Source organism: Cenococcum geophilum (assembly GCF_001692895.1).
Source record: "Cenococcum geophilum 1.58 unplaced genomic scaffold K441scaffold_8, whole genome shotgun sequence".
In the NCBI taxonomy this organism is placed as follows: domain Eukaryota; kingdom Fungi; phylum Ascomycota; class Dothideomycetes; order Gloniales; family Gloniaceae; genus Cenococcum; species Cenococcum geophilum.
In genome coordinates this window covers 2065971-2083900 of record NW_027137566.1, presented here as the reverse complement: position 1 = coordinate 2083900, position 17930 = coordinate 2065971, and the positions used below count along the sequence as shown (strand labels likewise).

General features: G+C 46.2%; 5 protein-coding genes across 5 annotated transcripts; 2 read left to right on the top strand and 3 right to left on the bottom strand.

Annotated features, from left to right (window-relative positions):
* Window positions 1-707: 707 nt before the first annotated feature.
* On the bottom strand, window positions 708-3378 carry K441DRAFT_630016 (copper amine oxidase-like protein). Its single transcript, XM_067646255.1, has 3 exons — window positions 3280-3378; window positions 1078-3214; window positions 708-1021 (listed from the first exon to the last, which is right to left on the bottom strand). Exons 2-3 carry the CDS (start codon window positions 2955-2957, stop codon window positions 880-882), a joined length of 2022 nt encoding a protein of 673 aa, XP_067507573.1. The 5' UTR covers window positions 2958-3214; window positions 3280-3378; the 3' UTR covers window positions 708-879.
* A 2845-nt stretch (window positions 3379-6223) lies between these two features.
* On the bottom strand, window positions 6224-8045 carry K441DRAFT_545148 (putative aldehyde dehydrogenase; the record flags this gene model as incomplete). Its single annotated transcript, XM_067642798.1, has 7 exons — window positions 6224-6423; window positions 6475-6852; window positions 6909-6952; window positions 7008-7306; window positions 7391-7563; window positions 7617-7920; window positions 7989-8045. 7 exons carry the CDS (start codon window positions 8043-8045, stop codon window positions 6224-6226), a joined length of 1455 nt encoding a protein of 484 aa, XP_067507572.1.
* Window positions 8046-12255: 4210 nt separating this feature from the next.
* Window positions 12256-15003, top strand: K441DRAFT_685082 (uncharacterized protein; the record flags this gene model as incomplete). The annotated part of the gene is made up of 5 exons (XM_067651845.1): window positions 12256-12801; window positions 13021-13476; window positions 13537-14207; window positions 14349-14901; window positions 14953-15003. The coding sequence occupies 5 exons, from the start codon at window positions 12256-12258 to the stop codon at window positions 15001-15003; spliced, it is 2277 nt and encodes a 758-aa protein (XP_067507571.1).
* Window positions 15004-15995: 992 nt separating this feature from the next.
* Window positions 15996-16873, top strand: K441DRAFT_674716 (MFS general substrate transporter; the record flags this gene model as incomplete). Its single annotated transcript, XM_067650784.1, has 2 exons — window positions 15996-16241; window positions 16388-16873. 2 exons carry the CDS (start codon window positions 15996-15998, stop codon window positions 16871-16873), a joined length of 732 nt encoding a protein of 243 aa, XP_067507570.1.
* A 299-nt stretch (window positions 16874-17172) lies between these two features.
* K441DRAFT_674715 (uncharacterized protein) lies at window positions 17173-17664 on the bottom strand (the record flags this gene model as incomplete). Its single annotated transcript, XM_067650783.1, has 1 exon — window positions 17173-17664. One exon carries the CDS (start codon window positions 17662-17664, stop codon window positions 17173-17175), a length of 492 nt encoding a protein of 163 aa, XP_067507569.1.
* Window positions 17665-17930: the final 266 nt, after the last annotated feature.

Sequence of the window (17930 nt, the reverse complement as noted above, 5' to 3'; positions counted from 1 at the left end):
GGCCGGAGCCGATTTTCATTGCGGTGGATCCGGTGATTTGATTGGTGGCGTGGAGTAGAATTTAAGGCTTTGGAGCTCTTGGAGCGCCAGTTATGTATCTAATTCGAAAAGGTAGCTATAAAGGAAGGATTAATAAGGTATTAAAGTATAGTATTAACTTCGCACGTCCATCTGTTATCAATAAGAATTGGCCAATTAAATCAACCAAATCAAATCGTTCGTGCTTAGGAATTCTGGTGTTCCCGCACGGACCAACTTAGAGATGGACGTCATCGTTAGTTTCTAAAATATAAGCGTCCTTTATATAATTTAAAAGCCTATTTATTTCCTTTTTTGACGCTACTTCCTCTATACTTAATTACTTAATAGCTTAATTTTAGGACAGCGGTAGAGGGACACCCCCCAATTGATACGCGGAACCCCCCCCCCACTGATTAAGTTTAGTTCCTTCCTGATCAAGTTAGGATATCACGTGAATTTAGGTTGTTTGCATCTACATCAGTGCGCGACCGTCGCGCGCTCATACCCAAAATATCACCTCGCATTTGCCTTACCTATCCCCACCCCAACCTCTAACTGTTGGGCGCCGCCGCGGCCCGCCAGCTGGCTCTGTTTGCGTTGATACATCGGCTCGTCGCGAGCTATCAGCATTTGAACAGAATACTGAGTATCCCTTGACACAGCAGGGTCCTTTGCTAAGGTCGCTTATATTCGCGACTGATACCTAGACCGTGGATATACTATTGATGTCAATCTGCTGGGGAATACAACTAAGAAACAATTTTTACAAAGAGGTATCAAAAAGTCATTTTGTTGGTGTAATTATATACAGTTGGAATACAGTCATCAGAGGCTTAGCCCAAGAAACCTTCCCTCTATTCACAGCTTCCCCTGTTCCGAATAGCAAGAGCTATTTATTACTAGCTGCGATGACCTATTCTTGTTCGAGGGCACATCTATGGACGGGTTTGCGGTAAAGAAGTCTGAGGGTCGGAAGTTTAATTGGAAGATATCCGCGGGCCTGTATGACATCAGTAAATTGAATCCCAAAGAATCGCTAGCGAAGAGAAGGCTTACATGACGGGCCAGTCCTCAACACGGGGGTTGTGGGTAAGGCCAAAGACACTCCAGAGGACCACATCCTCATTTGTGATTGGGTCATTTCGCTTGGCCGCATCCGCAACGCCATTAACCTCAAGCTGACTCTGCATGGTGAACCTGCCTCCGGCATAGAGCTCGTTATCTCTGTACTTGGTGACCCAAACGTGGCGACGGGCGAACAATGCCCGCTTGGACTGAATTGAACCCGGAGAAGCTAGAATCTTTTGGGTGGGTGGCGGTACGAATTTATATCCCACAGGGTTGCCGCTAACGGGGTTCTTCTTATTTGGGTTGATGATCTTAAATGTCCGGTTATGCTGCGGCGATGCATCTAAACCAGCAGAGTGCTCAATGATTGTCTTTTGTACTTTGTAAAAGTTTCCACTCGGGTTTGTCTCCTTGTCCCACGGCATAGTGTGCGATTCCTCATGTAAAACGGTATTGCTATGTCCATCGATAGCGGGATCGATCCGTGCACAGAAGATATGTTGATGGTTCTGAGCAAGAATGCCACCAGACACTACGTTGCCGTAGTCACTTGTCTTTCCAGGGTCAATGTTGACAACACTGACAATGCCAGTGGCCCTTACTTCTATTGTGATGCCTCCGGATTGATCGAACTTGAAAGCGAAAACGTATTCGTAGTTGGCTAGGGTGATGATGAACTGGACAACCAGTTCACGGTTTCGAGTCACAACGGCACGGCCAGTTCGCCAGTTGGTATGCTTCCAACTAATCCCATTGTCCTGCTCGTGCAAACAGATCGCATTAGGATGAACCCTAGGTTCTCCGTTGGACCCGATGATAACGCCGTCAAAGTATTTGATTACACCTAAACAATCACAGCCCAGAGAAAGGTTGTTGGCGCAGTTTCCAGCACCACCATCACCAAAGTCGAAAGCTTGTTTGCGTTGGAATGGTGGTCGGGGATCAGCGTATGGTACGGCCATCTCACTGATACTTAGCCGGTAGAGTACACTCCTTCCATCGTAGTGCACATCGTGAATGACTGCTCCTTCTCGTGGATTGAAAGAGACCCTAAACCTCCACTTCTGCCACTCGACGAGAGACTCGTTGGTGACTTTGAAGGACGGCCCTTCCGGCTGTAGAACATTGAGAGGTTTCAGGTCTTTCCGCGTCCCATTTTCCAAAAGTTCGGGTACGTATTCGGATGTTCGACAATGGTCGATGATCCTTTCTGAATGCGTCTTTTCATTCAGACCGTCACCTTTCCCTCCAGTGGCAAGCTTGTCGATGCGAATGATTTCTTTTTTGTGGGCGTCCATAATTGGGATAAGGGGCAGAGGGTATGCGTAGAAATTTGAGTCTGGATTTTTGGAACGAGTATTCTGGGCAAAGCATAACCCTTGGAAATAACGTCGATTTTCCTCTCCTAGGTCTAATCCGCCATACGGCCATGGTTCCACTATCACTTCAAAACCTTCGGGTAGTTTGAATTCGGCAATGGCAGCTTGAAACAACGGTGATGCTTTGCAGACATTGACCAAAGTTTCGAATTCCCATAGGGTCAAAGCTGCATGGTGCTGCTCCCCGACGACCTCATGTTTGATGCATCTTTTCGAGTTGACGTCGACAATAGATTCGTAGTACTCCACTATCTTGTTCACGCCAGTGATATCATATTGGCATTTCGCAAGACGGGGCGGGCGGGGGGACGTTGGCGAGAGGCGAGCGGAGTGTTCCAGATCCAGATACTTCTTGAGCTCTTCCTTCACAGGCTCCTGGAGATAAATTTCTCGGAAATCAACGACTACGTCATGATGCGCTGCAAGGATTACGTCTCTTGCCTGACGGGTTTCCTCAACAGAGAGCGTGCTCAAAGGATGAGGTGTCATGTTAAGGTAATGAATTCAGAAGTGGAAGAGTATAACAGATCCAGGTACTCCGAGTTTGAGCGGCATAGTTCGCGGCCTTATATATGAGCACCAATCCCGGTATTTCTTGCTTTTTGCCCGTTCATCCTCCGGTATCACAACCTTCGGGCTAGAATTTGCGGGCCATAGTGCATTTCATCGCCTCGAAATTCCGGACTAGTAAGACACCCTGAATGCTCAAAGCTTGAGTACAAAGAAAGATAAAGTCATTGAAAAGACTAAAGACCACAATCAGCGACTTTTCGGGGGAATCTAGAAGCCTGGCTCGCATGGACCTTCTTACCTCGTCTGATGTTCTCCTTAGTATGCGTTTAAGAGGGGCCATTGCAAGGGTGTGTGACTACGACTCGTTAGCCTGATTGACGTTGTCACTCTGATCACGGGCTCTTTGATGCTATAAATCAGTAGTTAGCGGAGAGTTCATCGATGTGGGTAAGGGGCTAGCTTGTGGGGGATTGGCTTGCGTATGGCTGTACCTGCCTTTTACAGTTACGTTGACTTGGCATAGTTCCCGCGGAAATCCCCGCATTGAAGCTATTAGACACCAGTGTGCGTCCTAGGCTCCGCGAACAACGGAAATTCACACATACCTTACGCGTCTTGAATCCTTTGTCTAGATTAATTCCGCATTCTCCGCCCTCCCTAACTACAATCCCAAACGCAGATTGTTCACCCCTCAGACGATGAAGATCATACTTCAAAAGTTAACGTGCGACCCCAGGAAGCGAGACACCCCCCCAAGCGAGACATACGCGTTTGTACGCGGTCTTCTTCTTCCCTGCCAAATTACACCCAAACACGAAATTCCTTGTACAAATCAAGATGTCCCTTCCTAAATTAAGTTCTCGTGAAGCTGAAATCTCTATATAAAAAGCTATACAAGACGTTGGATTAGGCGTTGAGCCGTTAATTCGCAAAGCCTCCGACGTTCGCGCACTACCTCCCTCTACCGTTGCCCATCGCCTTGCTGGGCGTCTCCCTAGACACCTAGCCTATAAAACCCTGCTGCATTCTTATCAGGAGGATTAAATTGTTAAATGGATACACAAATGTCAGTCCTAGGGCTTTCCGATAAGAGTTAATATGCTTCCTACAATCGCGAACTTTTTCTTGGCAGAAGGCAGGGTCGTAGGCAAATATTAGGGGGAGAGATTTATGCAACGCCACGAGCTCTATACTATTATAAGTCGTTAATTGGATTGCCAGAGGGCCTGGAATAATAATCCAGTTATTATTTACAACTGGTTTAAGTTCTTTTGAAGCGTACGGGATAAATACTTAATTAAGCACTCTAAATTCATGCACAATTTTAACAAAAAAGGGATTATGCTAGGCCTCGCAGCATTAGCCCGAGTAATCGTAGATGGCAAAACTAGTAGGGAGAGGTTAAAGAATCGGACTGTTTTATAACCAGGAACACAAGAGCTAGTCTCTATAATAGAGACGATTAGTGCCAACGGCTCTTACCTACCTCCGTTCATAATTTGGAAAGGGCAACAACACTAGGAGACTTAGTATCAAATTACTGAGCAGGATGAACGTCTTTGTGGGTATACCTATGTGACCTTAACGAACGGCTGGACGGACGACTCGCTAGGCCTACGTTATATTAAATACTACGATATACACACGCGACATCTTGTGGAGGACGATAAGGGCGATATTTGAAGCTATCACATACTTATAATGGATAATCACTCAAGCCACGTTACCTGGCAGTTTATTGAGTATACACTGTCGAATAAGATTATTTTGGTTGCTCTCCCACCTCATTTAACGCACAAGCTTCAGCCACTAGATGTAGGCTGTTTTGGACCTCTTTAGTACTACTACAGCGTAGAGGTAGATGACTTCTGTCGTTATGGCCATACAGGGGTTAATAAGGAATATTTTATGAAGCTTTACCTAGTAGCGCGCGTTAAAGCGTTCACCCATAAGAACGTTTGCAACGCCTAGAAAGCTACTAGTCTTCTTCTATACAATCCTACCGCTGTTCTAAAGACCCTACCACGCGTGGAAGCCTCCGCAGGCTTAGAAATAAATTAGCTAATTATAAATATTAATTCCCAAACGCTAAAGACACCCCGATTAATACAGGACCTCAAATTTCTACGGAATTAGATCGCTGAGTCGACAACTAAACGACTAGACGGTATGCTTAAAACCCCTATTCTACAACGCGTAGAAAAGCTATTTAAAGCTGCTATAGGCTTCGCCACTAATGCGCATATACAGAGAGAGGAGAATAAGAAGTTTTAAAAGTTTAAAATAGACAAGAAAAGCAGCAGGAGACTTCTAAGTAAGGGTAGAGTCCTTACCTAGGAAGACGTCGATCGATTAAAGGCAGAGGATCTAGTAAAACAGGAGCTTACTGCTTAAAAGTTGACTCAAAAGGAGTATAAGGAAGGTACCTTTCTACTAGAGCTTAACGTTGCTTTATATTCTAGAGCCGTATTAAACCCTGGTGAATATAATCAGAACTAGGCAACATTTATACACGTCTTTTAGTGTAATCCTCAGCCTGCAAAGGAATTTGGTAGTGAGTTGATCTGGAAGGGAGGCTCAGAGGAGTGTAGTGGTAAGCCATTTAATTGGTCAACGCCGGGGGCAAAATCACGCCCACAACGCACTCGGAAACTTCCAAGCCGTTTCCTTTTGTAATAAGAAGCGCAATCGCTTTAATTTGGGCTATTTAGATTTAATATAGAGGCGTTGTTGATTTTATTATTAATACAAATGCATCTGGGGGTAGGTGTCTCGCTTGGGGGGGTGTCTCGCTTCCTGGGGTCGCACGTTATTGTGTGTGCAGGTGGTGTTGTATGGTAATATAGGCAGTACAAGCCTCTCCTAAAGGGAGACAAATACTGGGTATGATTGAGGTGCAAGGATCAAATCACATTCTCATTGCTTTGACTAATTGCCCCAATTGATAGAAATTGACAGAAGCGAGCTTTGGAACAAAAGATGGGATTTTCAAGTCATTCAGGTTAGTGACCCCCCCCAAACAATGCAAACATGCACAGGCCATTTTTTAAATTCATACACTGCCTTCGTTTTGGTTTGAAAGTCACGGGTATTTCACAAGAATTTCAGCTCTTCCAAGGAGGTTGACTCGCTTCACCCTCTTGCTTATCAGTCTTCGATTCTGCGTAGAAATTATACAGCCATACTGCCATTCAGTCAGCTCAGAACTATACTTCAGATTATTATCTGGCTCTAGGGACCACTTACTTGATCAAAACCGTCTTGGATTCCAAGTAGGTCATTACGCCTGCACGGCCCGCCTCTCTTCCTAACCCACTCTGCTTTTTGCCTCCAAACGGAACATCGAGGGCAAAGACATGAGATGTATTAATGTTCACAGCACCGGCTTCAAGCTTCGAAGCGACTCGCAGGGCACGGCTAATAGAATTGGTATAGACACAAGCTATGTTATCGGTCAGTTATCGACATCCGTTTAGCTCTTCGGCATACTCACATGAAAGGCCATAGCTTGTGTCATTCGCCATTTCAACCACCTCATCCTCCGTCTTGAAAGTCTTGATGGCAATGACAGGTCCGAAAATCTCTTCCCTGTAGATCCTCGCATCCTCCTTCGGGTTGAGGAAGATAGTCGGCTCCACATAGTAACCCTTCGTGCCTTTGCGCTTGCCGCCAGTGATAAGCTCGGCCTCGGTTTTCCCGATTTCCAAAAATTCCATCACACGGTTAAATTGCTTCTTATCTGCCAGCGGGCCGAAGAATGTCGTGGGCTCCATGGGGACACCAATGCCGTTGCTTGCGGTTTCATAACGGGCTTTGAGGGCTTCGATGAATTTAGGTGCAATGGATTCATGGACAAACGTACGTGATGATGCTAATGAAAGGTGTTAATAAAAGTATTCTGCAAATGCTAGGAAGATAAGGACATACCGATGCAAGCCTGGCCAGTGTTGAAAAGGAAGTTCGAAGAGTGGCTTCATGCATCCCATTAGCAAGATTCTTAGAGGGTTTAAGGGCTTATGGACTTACTGAGTTAGTGCGTTCTCAATATCAGCATCTTCAAAGATGATTGACGGTGACTTCCCCCCAAGCTCCAGAGTGACACGCTTGAGATTGCTCTTGGCGGCCAACTCTTGTACCTTCTTTCCTGCGAATCCTGACCCAGTAAAGCTAATCTTATTGATCTTCATGTGAGAGGCCAACATGGCACCCGTCCGTCCATCTCCAGTAACAATATTGACAACTCCTGGAGGGAAGCCAGCTTCCTTCGCCAGTGCACCTAGAGATAAAACACCTAGCGGCGACTTTTCAGAGCCTTTGTAAATTGACTGCAAGCAACAGCATGTTAGATTGTGTCACAAACTCCAAGCGATAGGGTTGGGAGCACTAGGTAATAAGATGTTTATGCTTACCGTGTTTCCAGTACAAACAGCTGCGGCAGTCTTGAAGCTGAAGAATAGTGTCGACGCGTTCCAGGCACCGATGCCGGCGCATACACCGAGAGGCTCATACTGCACAATCTTATACACGCCATCCTCTGCAGGGTACTGCTCTCCAGCAATCTTATCCGTCCAGCCGGCGTAGTCTACCTCGAGATAAGCATCAATTAACTCATATCATTGTCCACTCTCCACTTACATCGGAAAATATCCGCAGACATCTTCACACAAAACAGGGCAACGTTCAGAGGCATTCCCATTGCCTTGGTCTCGAGAGGTGCTATGTCATTCGCATGCTTCTCAATAAGGTCAGCCATCTTTTGCATGACCGCCGCTCTTTGAACACCGGTCCATTTGGACCACGGCCCTTTGAAAGCTGCCTCTGCGGCATCTACGGCGGCGTCAACGTCGGCCTCGCTAGCAACTTGGATGCCTTCCGCAACGAGCGATTCATCGTCTGGGTTGTAGACGCTGAGAGTCTCGCCAGATTTAGCGTCGACATACTGTATGTTCGTCAGTTCTAGGTGACATGTGATAAAGAGCCAATGGGTGTGTAAGGAGGGGTAAATACCTCGTTGTTGATGAAGAGCTTAGTCTGCACGAAGGAGTTGGTGCCGTTGGTGGTCATGTTGAATAATCAATTCAATGAATAGAATAGTATTCGTTTTGCGTTGATAATGGTATGGCAAGGCCTACTCCTGCAACAAAGGGATATCCACCTTGCTTTTATACTGTGCTACATCCCATTGAGCACTACAGCACAGCATTATGCTTGATGCTGACGCTCGACGATCGCTTACCGCCTTAGAGAGGGCGGAACCGCGAAGCCTGTACTAACCCCCTTAGGATAAGTTGTGCACCATCACCTCCACCCCATGGCTGTGAACGTTGGCAGCTTGTTATGCGGCTTACCCAATAAGAATCGATTATATACGCCAAGTTTAGGAGAGGCTGCTTTAACTAACAAATTCAGCCTAGAAGATTGGCCCGTGGACGTAAGCTGACGCATCCAAGTCTCGGAGCCAACTTAAATTTCTGGTAATTCCGAATATTGCCATCTGCCTTTGCATTCCCCCGCAGCTGAGTCACTCTTCGTGGAGCAATGTTGCGCTGAATGTGAATTGTAGTTGCGCAATCCCTCAATATGTCTAGGAGGGGCAAGCAATAAATAACTCGCTGACGAGGTTTTGGAGAGCTGCATTATTGCAAAGTATATTCTCTTGTTAAATCAGCCGCCTGTAGATCACTGGGTGCTAGCTTATGCGTCACTTGTCCGTGGAGATGACGGGGCGACGGACATAGCCCGGACTTAAGTGTGTTCCATTGAGTGGGTTTAGTGTTGAGTAATCAGATACACTCAAAATAGCTATGAAGCACGATGTCGCGCAGGCTGCTTCGTGTTGCTATCCCACAAAGTATCTCCAGGTGAGTGAAACACGCTCAAACGTCCCTAGTTTTTAGTGACTACCGCCACGTAAGCGAGGTTGCGATTGGCCAAGACTAGTTCGTACGTGATAACTACCCACATGCATAAAGGTCACATTCTCCAGGAAGAGAAATTTGGAATCAAAATATGTCTAGTTTTGGCTTTAACGTAATAATCCTGATACGAAAACTCCGATTCTCAGCTAATCTAAGCGCCAGTGCCTTTTGCCTCTCTTCAAGTCCGCGGCCGAGCCATTGCTGACATTGGCGTCCCGTGTCCATATCGCGCTCTTCAAATCCACTTGATTCCACGTTGGAGGGAAAGACGGCAAGGAGCCCATATATCTTACAGAACCCAAGAGGGGTATGTTATGGAAGTGGGGAAAGTAAGGGGGCACGCAGAGGGCAGGAACGTAGGTGGCCAGTGGGAATATATTCCGGATATCCCTGGAATATTGGTTCACGCACACACAAACAGGTCGCCTTATTTCATAGCTGCGGGTTCATAGTCGGGCTTTATACATCGATGAACCCGCTCAATCTCGGCGGTTAGCCCCAGACTAGACCGGAGCTTAATATCGGCCCTTCGACCCGGAAATCCTAATAAAGTTCGGGTAGCAATATACTTTATCCATAACGCCGGTCCGAAGGATCTTCGGCCACATCGATAAGCGAGGCGGGCAGTCCCGCAACACTTACATATTTAGCTGACTCGGGGAGGAAGCTGCAGTAAAAACTGGTTAGCACTACGGGTTGTGCGGCCAAGCGTATTCTCGCCCGCAATAATGCAGGAACCTACGGTCGCGCAACCTGAAAACTAACTAGCTTGTTGGTTAATCAATCAATCGCCTCTATACGGCCTCTTATCTGAAGCTTTAAATGCGAGTTTTAAGCCTTCAGTAATAAAATATGTTGGTGGGGGGGAGTACTCGGGGAGTCTCTTGGAGCTCGGCGGCGTGCACGTGATAGGCCACCTTGTAGATATTTTCTCGAGCGATCGAGCTCCTAGATTCTTCCTCATAGAGCTTCTTATATATTTTCCGCCAGCTTAGTCAGTGATCTAACGAAATATATAATTAGGAAGGTACAAGAACTTTAGTTGGCGACCTCTATAAAATTTCTTCTGGTTACAAAAGGTGCTCCTTTTACCGAGTTAACTAGAGGCTCTTGATTCAATTAAGTCTTGGCAAAATAAAGCTGTAGATTTAATCAATTAATCATAACTCAATATTATAGTAATAAAACTCAAATTTAATATATAATTCGACTTTATTTATCGTGAAATACAGCAAAAAAAAGGTTTGATTAAGAGACGTAGATCGTAATACAAAGTATATCGTTGTAATTAAATACCGTAATAGAGAGTTTTTACTGTATCCCTTTTTCCGCGTGAATGTAGGCTCTAATATAATTAAGGAGAAATTATTACAGAGAAGGGTTTTTTAAATAATAATTCCTGCTAATAAAAGTAGCAATCGAAATGAACATAGATACGTCAGTAGTTAGGAGAGGAGAAGAAGCTCTTTGCTTTCAAAAGCATCCAATGTGACCCTATTTGGTGGACTGTCGCTAGTTCAAATCAACTCCTGGCTGAAAATCCACCGATTATTCAAACTGTAACCAGGAATCATGGCTAAGAACGTTTTTATTACGGCAGGCTTTCTAACGCTGGGCTTCGCCAACGCCCAAAATTACCCTTTTACATTATAAGTTTACTTCAATGAGTCAATTAATGTGCTACTGGCTCCTATTTCGTATCAAAGTAGAGATTCGTACTCTCAAACAGGCTTTGACATTACTTCCACAAAACCGTCCTCTTCGAACCCATTGGGAAATCCGACATACCCAGGTTGGACAACATCTGGTGGGCCAAACTGGATAGGATATTTGATTGAAAATTACAACGCGACCCTTACATATGCTTACAACTTTACGTATAGGGTGCGACGGTGAACGCCACTCTTGTGGCTCCACGCGAATCAACAGTGTTGAGTTTGATCGACCTGGTAAAGCAGTTTAGTGATAATGTCGCAAGCAAGCCTTCGTATGCTCCATGGGCGGCGACAGATTCACTTTCTGGCATCCTGATAGGAGTCAATGATGTCGGAAATTGGTGGTGGAATTCTGGAGAAACAACATCTCTGGGGGAAATAATGGATAGCTATTTCTCCCAGGTGCGGATATTGTTTAACGCAGAAGCAAGAAATTTTGTGTTCTTGAATGTTTTGCATAGGTCCCCTAGCCATGGCACGTTGAGTCCCAACTGCGGCGCTCTGAATACTAATTTGAGTACCGTCAGTGACCGACAAGACCCCCATGATGCCTGCGCAATCCACATCTTCCCAATAAGGCGAGGCTGTTGTGATCAGTAAGTTCAACAGCATGCTATTTAGCAGAGTTTCTTCGTTTGCTTCAGCAAATTCGGGAATGAAAGCCATCATCGTAGATACCCAAGCGCCACTCAATCTTGCAATTCAGAACCCAACTACCTACCGTGCTTCAAGCGCATTATGCTATAATTCGGACGGTAAGACTTGTTTGTGGTTCAACGACTATCATCCAGGCATGGCGATTCGCAATCTGGTCGCCAAAGCAGTAGCAACGGCGGAAAATGGATCGTTCTTTGCGGGAGGGTCAACCGGAAGACTTTCGATTTGGACTCCTCTAGCTTTTAAGCTGGGCTGGCGCCAGTGTTGATAGTGATCCAGAAGGCTTTCGATCCCTTGACTGTGCGTGCGTGAGGTTCCATTCTGCAGGTGGGGCCATTTGTACAGTTGAGGAGTAATCGTATATCTCCAATTAAATATCAGATAAGTCAAAGTATATCTAAAAGAAAACAGCCAAGTCATGAAGGCTATCAAATAAATACGGAATCAACGTGCGGATTGGTCTACAATAACAACGATATCCCTGTTATTTCATGTCTACCAATCCTACTAGCTGTGAGTACTTTTTGCCAGGGTTAGGATTATTTGATATTAGGTCAGCCGTCAGCCGCTTAGCAATCCTCTCGCAGAGACTGCATTGGTGTAAGATGTCGGATTGCGCAAGGTGGCCAATTGATCCCATTTGGGAAAGCCCAGATGGAGAAAAGTCGAGGCCGAACAAATTGGTAGGAATGCCGCGTTCGGCCGCGTAGTGACGTGGTAGGAAGGGCGAGTTGTAAGGGATAACGGCTGGTAGGTTGTTGTTTTTGTTGGTCTTGACGCCTCTTTGATGTCATCGCGATTTACAAGGCTCTCGGCTCCGTGATCCGACCGCCAAGCTTTTTGCTAAGGCACATCTTTGTCTTTAGAACCACTAGGAATCGCCCGGCACACTTTTCCCATCAACCTCTGCAAAACGTCATTTGTGCCCCCGTTGCGCAAATCTATAGAAGGCTATCTTAGGTAACTTGTGGCCTCCTTGTTTCCATGGCAGAACTTGGACACTTCGCATCTCCTGTGCTTAGCCCGATCCCGTCGGGAAAACAGCAATCCACTGGCCGCCAAAGAACAATCGCCTCATGCCTTACTTGTCGGCGTCGAAAGGTTCGGTGTGATCATGGCCATCCAGCTTGCGGAGCCTGTCTGCGCGGTAACCATGTCTGTATATATGCCAGTGATCAGAACTCAACCCATCAGTCATCTCCTCTATTATCCAGCAGAGTGACGAAAACCTCACCGCCTGGAGCCACAAAGCCCTCTCGCAACATCGATGTCCAATCTCGACTTGACAGACTTGAAACGTTACTGGAACGGGCTGTTGGAGCACAAAAGCCTGAAAACCGGCCATCCACTGATGCTCTAACTGACCGACAAGGCGGTCATGAATACGAATCAGAACTGACACCTTCTTCGGGTAGTGGCTGCAGCCTTGGCGCCGGCATCTCCTCTGACGGTCATGATGGCACATTACTCCTTGAAGATGGGCAGTCTCAATTCGTTTCGTCTCTGCACTGGGCTCTCTTGGCTGACGAGGTGAGCAACACTGATTGAATTATCCGAGTTACTCCCCCTTTTCTTTGCAGATTCTTTCCCCACCTACGAGTTTTATGTCTAGTATGCTATCTAGGCACCGGCTATTTCTTCTAAATCCTTCTAAACAGACGGTTCACCATGAAAAATTAGATTTGATACTCGATTTAGCTTCGGCGCAAGTGGTAGTAGTGTAGATCATATTAGTAACGTTGCTCCCAGATTCAAGATATTAAAGCGTTGCTTGGCGATCGTTCTGAACAAGATTCTGCGGACAAGTTACACCGGCCGGCTACCCATGCCTTGGGAACCTTGTTTGCGCTTGGAAGTGGGACGCGTGGAATCAGTCTATCATCGTTCCTACCTGAATCACATGGGCACTGCGACTCGCTTCTTAATATTTTCTTTTCTAACGTTGATCCACTGATAAGAATTGTCCACCGGCCAACTTTGTTACGCCATTTTGACTCTCATGTCCGTGAGGCAAATCCCATAGCCTTTGCGATTTTCTTTTCTGCAGTTAACAGCTTGAAATCTTCGACCGTAAAAGAAATTTTTAATGCGAAGAAAGATGTGCTTCTAGAAAAATATCAGCAAGGTCTTGAAGTAAGCCTTGCAAGAGACAATTTCTTGACGAGCTCTAGTCTAGAAGTGCTACAAGGTTTTCTATTGTGGCTTGTAAGTAATTGTAACGCTTTAGGGAAAATCTGGGTATTTCAGGGCGTGCTAACTTTTTAGACATGCATAACAAGAGAGGACGACATGGGCAAAGCGTGGACGCTTCTTGGACTTGCCATAAGGATCGCGTTAAATCAAGGCTTACATCGGGATCCGTCTCTATTCCCGGTTGGGTCAATGGACGTCGTGACGATTGAGCTTCGCCGACGGCTATGGCACCAGATCTGTAACCTCGAATTTCGTGCCGCTGAATGCAAAGGCCAAGAGCCCACGGTTGCTGATGACGATTTCACAACGTTGATGCCACGGAATGTAAATGATGAAGATCTTGTAGAGGGTGCCAGCCCGGCGACAGACATTTGCGACGATGCTAAATTCACCGATATGACATTCCAGCTTGTTCGCTTCAACGGCATGCGCTGCTTAAGAAGAATAGTCCAAAGTACGTATCGACTTGAGCGTAGAATATTAGGTTCCGGGCTTCGAGGCACATCCGCTCCCAACCCGGTTCAGGAACTTCAATCAATATACAAAGAAATGCAGCTCATAGTCGAAGAAATGCTCGAAGAAAACCGGCACAAGTATCTGCGACATTGTAATCTAGAGATCCCTTTACAAAGACTATGTCTGAGTCTCGCTGATCTTCTTAAATGGAGATGCTGGGTCCTATTCTGGTTGAGGATTCCTCGTGCCTATCGTGAAGCGGTCTTTTCAACGGATATCAGGAAAATGTCAGTCAAACCAAAAGCCTTCCGAAGTATAGAATAGCTCAAATATTCTTCGGCGCCCTTCCGAACATTCCGAGCACTTTGACAGTTCACTTCATGCGCAAATTTTTCATTGGTAAACTTTGCTAACTCGCCATATACTAGGATCTTTGAAAAATCTGTAAATCTCATCGACACCATTAATGGCGCGACCGCAGACGCGGACGCGGAACGCTTCCGATGGCACATAGGAAGCCATGCAGCGTTCCAAGCAATAATGCATGTTCTCTCAGAACTACGCAACCCAGATTTCGAGACGCCTGACCGACTACGAGCACTGCGTGCCCTTCAAACCTCAAGAAGACTCAAAGAGAATGTTTCAAGCAAAGCTTGGCTAGTTGTAAAAAGCATGATTGACAAAGTCATATCAGACCATCTTGCTTCTCAATTGAGCCGACCGAGTTGTACATATCCACTCTCTAATCCGATGTCCACCAATGAAGAATTAAACTGCCCGCTGAACAAGTCAATGGAGCTACCTTCGGAATTACCTACGATTGACTTGGGTCCTTCGCTTTATGTCGACGAGCCACCTTTGTATCCCGCCCAGTCACCTATTGACATTTCAGACCCATTTGGGCAGGTCGATTTTGGGCAGATGAATTTAAATAGTATTGCGGGAATGGATATGCAAGATGTTTCTATGGACTTTAACTGGGTATGTCTGCGCCGAGAGCTTCCTCCAGGTCTTACACTAACAAATCTAAAGGGATTCTGGGGTGATCCCGTCGACCTTGATCCTGTCGAGTACACTGTGTGACTTAATTTTTGCCTGTGAAGCCAGGGCAGCAAAACCTTAGCGACGAAAATGACCCCGCGCAATAAGAAATGATCCATACGAATGGTATAAATGCGCGCTGCAAGCATATTGGCCGTTGTCCACGTAAAGCCAGAGCAAATGCAAACATAATCTCATTACCTGATTTCTATAAATCTTTGAGAAAGCCGACAGTTTTAGACCATATCCGGATTTCCCAGCTTAAAACATTTTCAGGAGGCTGGCGCGTGCACTGACTACCGGATGGAGTCGGATATTCGGATTTCGAAGTCTTCTCCGAACATCGATTTCCGAGTACACTCGGTTGCACGGACAAATAACAATTGAGTCAAGGAGGCTATATAAGGTGATACGTTGTCTTTCGTACTAATTATCATCATCCTCACCCGGAGCATCGAGTCTCGAATTAATCCGCACTACGATCATGGGGCCACTTTGAAGAATCACCTGTGAATGAATGTCAATCCATAGTATATCTGCATCGGACGCCGCAAACTGGAAACAAGATTAGAATATTCAATTAAGCTTTGACTTAAATGCTAGAACAAGGGATGTGACTGATCAGGAGCGGCATCATTCGCTTATCGAAAAGCACGGTGTGACATTCGAGCCTCCCAATGGGGGATTCAAGGCTTGAGCATTTGTAGTCAGCGCGTTTTGCTCCAATTCTGCTCATTTGGATATATCAATGCGTAAAGCCGCCCAATAAGTGTACTTAGGAGACTCAGATCTCGTTTATAATCACCAGTTGTGGGGTTTTCCAATACCACTATCAAGAAGTTCCTCTTAAAGATCGTTCTTCACCGTCATTGGCTTAGACCACAGCCCTCCATGTCTTCCTATTATTTGTGTTTGGTCCAATAGCCGGTCAGCTTATAGGCGTCTACGGTGCACGACGTATCAGCATTCCCTTCTCGGTCCTTGCCATTTTCGCTGTCTGCATGCACAGTCTCTGTGCAAAGTATTGGCAAATCATGCTCGCACAAGGCACTGCTTTTGGGATCGCAAGCTCTGGCATTTCTCTACCAGCCCTATTATTAGCTACGCAGTGGTTCTCATCGAAACGAGGGCTTGCAACTGGAATTGTCGCCGCCGGCAGCAGCTTAGGAGGAGTCTACCCGTTCATGGTCCCTCGCCTAATTTCCTCAAACGGTTTCCCTACCACTGTCCGCTGGACCGCACTCATGGAAAGCATTCTACTCATCATCGCAAACATGTTAGTCAGCACATCTTCCGAACCAAAAGGCTAGCAGAAGAAAGAGAGTGCAGGCCCCCATGCATTCAAAAGCTGGCCCTGGATTGCATTCGTACTCGGTTGTTTCTTTGTTATGTGGGCCTATTCGCACAACTGAATTATCTTCCACAGATAGCCGTGCAGGCCGGTGTCCCTCTCCAGCTCGCCCAATACACCGTAGCTATTGCCAATGCGGGATCCATGATCGGCCGTATCGTCCCAGGATTTCTTTCGGACCGTCTAGGGCAATTCGATATGACGTATTTCGTTTCGACATTATCGGGTGTGCTCGTCCTCGCCTTCTGGCGTCTGCTGGACTATCATCCATCGGCTGCCGGTATCATTATCTTTGCGCTTCTTTTTGGCCTCGCGAGCGGTGGCTTTGTCAGCCTAGGTCCACCATGTGTGGTTGAACTCGCTAAGGGTAAGGTGGAGGAAATCGGCGTGAAGCTCGGAGGTTTCCGTCTCGCTGTCGCACTTGGGGCTCTTACTGGACTACCGATTGAGGGTGCTATCAGAGATCAAGGAGGGCCTGGCCAAGGGTTTGTGGGATTAATGATATATACAGGCGTGGTACTGATTGTAGGCGGGATTTTGACTGCGCAGCAAGAGTTTTAAGATGTGGGCGGAGTTTAATGAAAAGGATTTAGGGCAGTAACGACTAAATGAAGCATATTAGAGGTAATTTAGAAAATTTAGAGGATGGCTATTGTAAGATATTACTTTAAGTTTCATGGCCACAATTAGATTACTTGTCTTTAGTCTTAGCAGGCTAGAAAGGTCTCGGCAGTAAGTAGCATTTTCCCCATCTCCTACGGGTTTACCTTCTTCATCTTTCGATCTTTTCTATCTCTTATTTGATTATTAGTCTTGGCGAGAAGTGGCCATGTTAGACTCTTGTACATTGCCCTCCAACCCTATATCTCTTCCAAAGTCAAGCTCTGGCAGCTTCGCCGTTCCTCCGTCGAGTTTTGCTTGTTCGAATTCGGGCTCCAGCAAAGCATCCCCTTCCGTCTCTTTATTCCCAACTTCTCCATTTTATTGCATGCCGCAATCCTCACTGCTGCTGAAGCCGGCCCCGCAGCACCAACTTCTACCTCTCGGTGCAAATCTGCTGTGCGCGGTGTTTCGTTCCCATTGACATGACGAACGACACCACATGCCCGTACAATTACATTCTGGAATTCACCTTTAGGAGCAGCTTGTGTGTCTTCACTTTTCCCCTGTGCAGGCTCGTCTACTCCGCCTTTGTCTCCATTTTCCTTATTCATCGGATGCGGTGGATTGCCCGCCACTAAAATGCCATCATCCAACTCTAATAGCTCCGCTATATTTGTATGTGTCGGAAGTTCAGATGCATTTCCTCTCGGCGTCTCGCATCCATCGATCTCGAAAGGTTCCTGCTCCATGTCCAGTATGTGTGGCTCTGCCGAGAATCCACCTTCTTTGATCCCTTCATATAGTGGAGGGCTCTTCTCAGTGCCTTGTATTGCCACTCCCACTGCTTTCATTATTGAGGCTCTAAATGAGTTAACGATCGGATTGGGCCGTTTAGTGTAAGAGATGGATGGATCGAGATTGGATCGGGATCCATTAATCCACTAATCCATGCTTAATCCATTGGTGGCGTGGATATGGATCTAGATCCAATAGTTATCTATTATAGCGTTGTTAA

What these genes read in the sequence shown, in the direction of transcription:
- K441DRAFT_630016 (XM_067646255.1), bottom strand. Translation starts at nt 2,957, where the DNA reads ATGACACCTCATCCTTTGAGCACGCTCTCTGTTGAGGAAACCCGTCAG. An exon ending in GTTGAGGACTGGCCCGTCAT is followed by an intron (nt 1,022 to 1,077) that starts GTAAGCCTTCTC and finishes GATGTCATACAG; the next exon opens with GCCCGCGGATATCTTCCAAT.